The sequence below is a fragment of the Arabidopsis lyrata genome (genome assembly GCF_000004255.2).
Source record: "Arabidopsis lyrata subsp. lyrata unplaced genomic scaffold ARALYscaffold_7, whole genome shotgun sequence".
NCBI lineage: Eukaryota > Viridiplantae > Streptophyta > Magnoliopsida > Brassicales > Brassicaceae > Arabidopsis > Arabidopsis lyrata.
This window is the reverse complement of record NW_003302549.1, coordinates 24,644,430-24,649,197: the sequence shown is the minus strand read 5'-3', so window position 1 is coordinate 24,649,197 and position 4,768 is coordinate 24,644,430. Positions and strand designations below refer to the sequence as shown.

The 4,768-nt window shown below is 35.1% G+C and overlaps 3 protein-coding genes across 3 annotated transcripts; 2 read left to right on the top strand and 1 right to left on the bottom strand.

Moving 5' to 3' along the window:
• Nucleotides 1–142: 142 nt before the first annotated feature.
• Nucleotides 143–1,330, top strand: LOC9304903 (nardilysin-like; the record flags this gene model as incomplete). The annotated part of the gene is made up of 5 exons (XM_021018542.1): nt 143–431; nt 516–628; nt 713–786; nt 892–1,110; nt 1,185–1,330. Coding segments are annotated over 5 exons (841 nt in total), but the record flags the coding sequence as incomplete, so codon positions are not given.
• Nucleotides 644–2,710, top strand: LOC110224158. Its single transcript, XM_021018541.1, has 6 exons — nt 644–1,110; nt 1,185–1,674; nt 1,756–1,928; nt 2,016–2,171; nt 2,252–2,578; nt 2,679–2,710. The coding sequence occupies exons 2-6, from the start codon at nt 1,586–1,588 to the stop codon at nt 2,708–2,710; spliced, it is 777 nt and encodes a 258-aa protein (XP_020874200.1). The 5' UTR covers nt 644–1,110; nt 1,185–1,585.
• A 1,145-nt stretch (nt 2,711–3,855) lies between these two features.
• On the bottom strand, nt 3,856–4,764 carry LOC9304902 (GLABROUS1 enhancer-binding protein-like). The gene is made up of 3 exons (XM_002868784.1): nt 4,655–4,764; nt 4,432–4,552; nt 3,856–4,356 (listed from the first exon to the last, which is right to left on the bottom strand). The coding sequence occupies exons 1-3, from the start codon at nt 4,762–4,764 to the stop codon at nt 3,856–3,858; spliced, it is 732 nt and encodes a 243-aa protein (XP_002868830.1).
• Nucleotides 4,765–4,768: the final 4 nt, after the last annotated feature.

Genomic DNA, 4,768 nt, shown 5'->3' with positions numbered 1-4,768 from the left:
TGCCTACTTCCATTAATTTTTATTGTGCCTTAGTGAATCGTATCGGTTATATTTGCTGAAGTATTGATAAATTAGTTCTTCATATTTTTAGTGGTTCACTATATCTTCTCATCTAAAATTGTTCATTTATTTGTTTTTGCAGGACGTTTATCATGGATTACCCAAAGAGAAGTAGATCTTCTGATGACGATTCTGATGACGATTTCAAGAGACAAAGAATAGCTGATCCCGGTAGACCTAGCAAATCTTTCACCCTGGAGAATGGGCTTAAGGTCTATGTATTTAGCTGCGGCGAAGACGTAGATGACTCATCGGCTTCGATGACTGTTCGAGTCGGTTCCTTCGCAGATCCTCCCGAGATTCCAGGGCTCGCGCATGTAATCGAACACATGCTTTTTTGCGGTTCTCAAAAATTCAGGGGCGAAAATGAGGTAAGTAAATTCAACATTCAATGATTTAAATGTTGTTCTTAATCTCGTTGTTTTTTCTAAATTTCATTTCACTTTGTATTGCAGCTACAAGATTATCTGGCTAAGTATGATGGCAATACTAATGCCCATACTGAATTTGATCATACAACATTCAGCTTTGAAGTCGATACAGAACACTTTCATGATGCTCTTGATAGGTAGGTTTTTTTTTGTCAGTTCAATTAATTCAACCCTCCTGTAAGTATGTATATTTTCTCACCAGAAAAATTTGTGTGTGACAGGTTTTCCCACCTTTTCATCAATCCTCTCATGGAAACAGAGAGGTTGGAACATGAGATCGATATCATGGATTCTGGTACCAATACTCTACAAACCGTATTCAATCAATTAATCCAAATGCGACGAATATGTCCGAGTTATATACTTTGTTTTTTGTTTTTGTTTTTGTTTTTGGCTTCAGAATTTCTCTTGATCAAGTACAGTGATGCTGATCAACTTGATCAAATCCTTGCTCACACATCTTATGAGGATCATCCCTTCAAATGTTTTTCTTGGGGCAACAGATTTACTCTCACCAAAGTTCCCCTTGCTTCTCTCCGAGAATCAGCATTGGACTTTTTCAATACTCATTATCGAGCTTCTTCAATGATCCTTGTGATTGTCCTAGGATCAGGATCAGGTAATGATGCTTTTGTTTTTTTTTTCCAAGTATCTTCTTGATTTTGATCTAAACTTTGTCTATCTCAATTGCAGGCGACTTAGATAAAATTCAGTCTTCGGTGACTGAATTTTTTAGGGATATTCCTAAAGGAATATCTCCGTATACACCAGAAATCAGCCGACAATGGGACTCGGGTAAACTTATTTCCTTCAATCTGTTGAGAATAATCAGAGAGTGATGATTACTTGGAGAATTCCTCGGGAATCCCATCAACAAAACAAGGCCGCAAAATATGTTATGCAACTATTCTCCGAAGGTAAAGAAATATTTTTTATGGTTTGGGAGTTGATTATTTTGGTAGGTTTTGAACCAGTCAAGGTGTTCCTTTCTTTTTTTGCAGAGAGAGAATGATCCTTGTCCTTCTTTTTGAAGGAAAAAGGATTGATTTGGTCGTTGGAGGTTTATACTGGTGGAAAAAACGGTTTTTCAGCTGATGATGAAGACCCCTCAGCTTGCTCTTCCACCTCTTTTGGGCAACTGTTTATACTGGTGTTGGAACTCACCAACGAAGGTTTGGAACAGATATACTCTTAAGCCCCTGTTTATTATGTATGTACATATGTTATTTCTTCCTCATCATTATTTTCTTTTGTTAAATGACAGGAATATGTACTCATCAATCATGTATACGAGTATCTCGGTTTTCTTAGCCTGTAACACTCCTCCTCCATATCTCATGAAAGAACAAAAGGATTTACAAGATATGAGATTCCGTTTTCTACACAGTGATGGCCGGTTGATTGATTCTTTACTTGGGTTTGCTGATCGTCTGTCAGGTTTGATACATTATAATTGATATACTTCATAATGAACTCTATTTGTTAATATATGTTCCATTTAACTGTTTAAATGGTTTTGAACAGCTAACATGCTCTGGTGTGATGCTGATCATGCTTTGAGTCAATGTTTTTCTGATCCTACATGTGATCATAGTGAGATCGATTTCTTTCTAAAAGAACATTTTACTCCTGCGAATATGAGGATCTATTGGCTTGTAAAGACATTACCGGAAAAAGAAGGTATAATTTTTCTGAATGCTATATATTTCCACAATATTTCTGAATGCTATATATATGTATTTGTTTTCTTCTATTTTCAGTTTGTCAAGATGAACCATGGTTTGGAACCTCTTACATGGAAAAGGAAATTCCCGAATCTTGTATCAAGGATTGGGTGGGTCTCAGAAATTTTTTTTCGAAGGGAAGTCGCTTTTCTTTCCCTTCTGAAAACTTGTTTATGCTATCAAATGAGAATCTGTTGGGTAGTGATGATGAGGAGCTGCGTCCATCAAATGAGAATCTGTTGGGTAGTGATGATGAGGAGCTGCATCCATCAAATGAGAATCTGTTGGGTAGTGATGATGAGGGCATGAGGGCGTTGAGATGGAGATGTATGATGAGGAGCTGCATCCATCAAATGAGAATCTGTTGGTTAGTGATGATGAGGAGCTGCATGAGGGCGTTGAGATGGAGTTGCATGACTCTAGCGAAGATGGAGATAGTGATGGCATTGACAACACGATTAAGATTACGAAGAATATCTTCTATGTCTCTGGTAATAGCTCTATTTCTGCTGCATACACCGGATATTCCATATTTAATAATTTTAGATCTTTAGAAGATTTGATTAAGATTTAGAATTATGATTCTCTTATCATATTTGTTAGATTTGTTTTTAACTGTTTTGAATCATCATATAATCCATAAAGTAAAAATTAAAAATCAATTTTTTTCTGCATATACTGTGATTCAAAATTTAAAAAACGGACATATATTATCCAATTGACGAAAATGTGTGTTCAACCTTCTACATCGATTAAAATATTTAGACAATGATTTAAAATCATATCATAAATAAGATCAACATTAATAAATAAATGAGTTTTTGGCCGGACGGATTTGGCGGGACGGGTTTTTGAATCAACAATAATAAAAAGATTAAAATATCATTAATCTGCCGCTTCAATACGGATTAAATCCTTATTTTTTTTAATACCACCAATATTAGACATACTAAATCAGTCTCATTTAGAAAAGATTGTATAAAACCAAAAATTATCCTGTGGTATAATGTTACTTAATAACAATATTTATAAAATTTTAAAATATCATTAACATACCTCTTTAATATATATTAAATCTTCAGTTTATTAAAATATAAATGTCTTAGAGAATGATATGATTTGTAAACTTTTATATAATAAATAATCATTAAACTTTAAAATAAAAAGAAATCACGGGACGGGTTAAGAAATTACGGAACGAGTTATATTTCGTAACGGGTTTATATGGCGGACGAATTTGAATCAATATTTATATACTGCTTTAATACGGTTTAAATCCTCAGTTTATTAATAATTGTCTCGTGGAATACCGTTACTTAATAACAATTATAAACTATAATATAAATAAATATTTTATAAGGAGATACAATTTACAAAATATTTTTTTACTAACTTTAAAAATAAATTATCAGTAGTTTGATTTACAACATCATCTGTATGAAGCTGCAAGTACAACTCATTATAAGTTAATTGTTGTTTTGTATCACACCATCATCAGCAGTATCTTTCTTACCTCATCAATATCAACACCAGTAGTTTGATGTTGATTTTCTCCTTCGTCGTCAGCATTCACATCAGCTGTTCCTCGCTGAGGAACATTCTCTGTATCACGCTGCACGTACAAAACGTTTTAGAGACCATTAGTACAATCCTAAACAGTTTAAACACAAATCATTTTTAAAAAGCTCATCCTCATCATGTGGGTCCTGCTCGTCTAGAAGACCACCAGCTCCCCAAATCTGCTTCCACAATTGGAAGCGTTTATGAATCACAACCATGTCTAGTCCACCTTCTGCCGTAACAACAAAATTGGAAACGTTTGCAAGTGAATTCCTCAAGTTATAAATCTTATTTTTGACTTGGGCGATAGAAGGTTTGCGCATAATCTTTGGCTTCAAATGGTTACAAAAGCCAGACAGGTCACCAGAAGAAGACATATCCTTTTTAAAGTTTTCCTTAGGATCGCCAGAAGTCTTGTAAAAGCTGTAAATCTCTTGAAGTATTACTAACGCATCATCTTCAGAGAATATTGTCTCATTCACCACCTTTGCTTTTGATACCCTAGCTGGCTTACTTCTAACTGGAGGAGTATTATCATTCATCACAGTATAAGCCCTCTTCTTTCCCGGCCCTCCAGAGGCCTATTTTCAGGCAGCCAAAATTGTAAAAAAACATCAAAGACATGACGAAAGCAAACAAAACTAGTGAAAACTTACAGCAGAAGTTTCAGCTTTAGTGAGTGTTTCGCTAATTTTTTCAGGATTCAGGGGACTTCTCATATGCTGTGTGGCCCTATTACGAGTCATTGGCTTAGCACCAGAAGAACAGCGCATTGGCCTGTAAGAAATCAGAATGACATAGTATTTTATTTTGTTTCAACAACTCGGGAATTAGAAGAAATTGCCAGGACTAAACAAAAATAAATTCAAACAGACATACCTAGATGATTCTTCTTCTTCACGCTCGTGTCTCTTGCTGTCTCTATCTCTCTTCTTCATATCTTCTTTGGGTGACCGTATAGGAAGACTCTTTCGCCGTGTAGGTGGCATTATT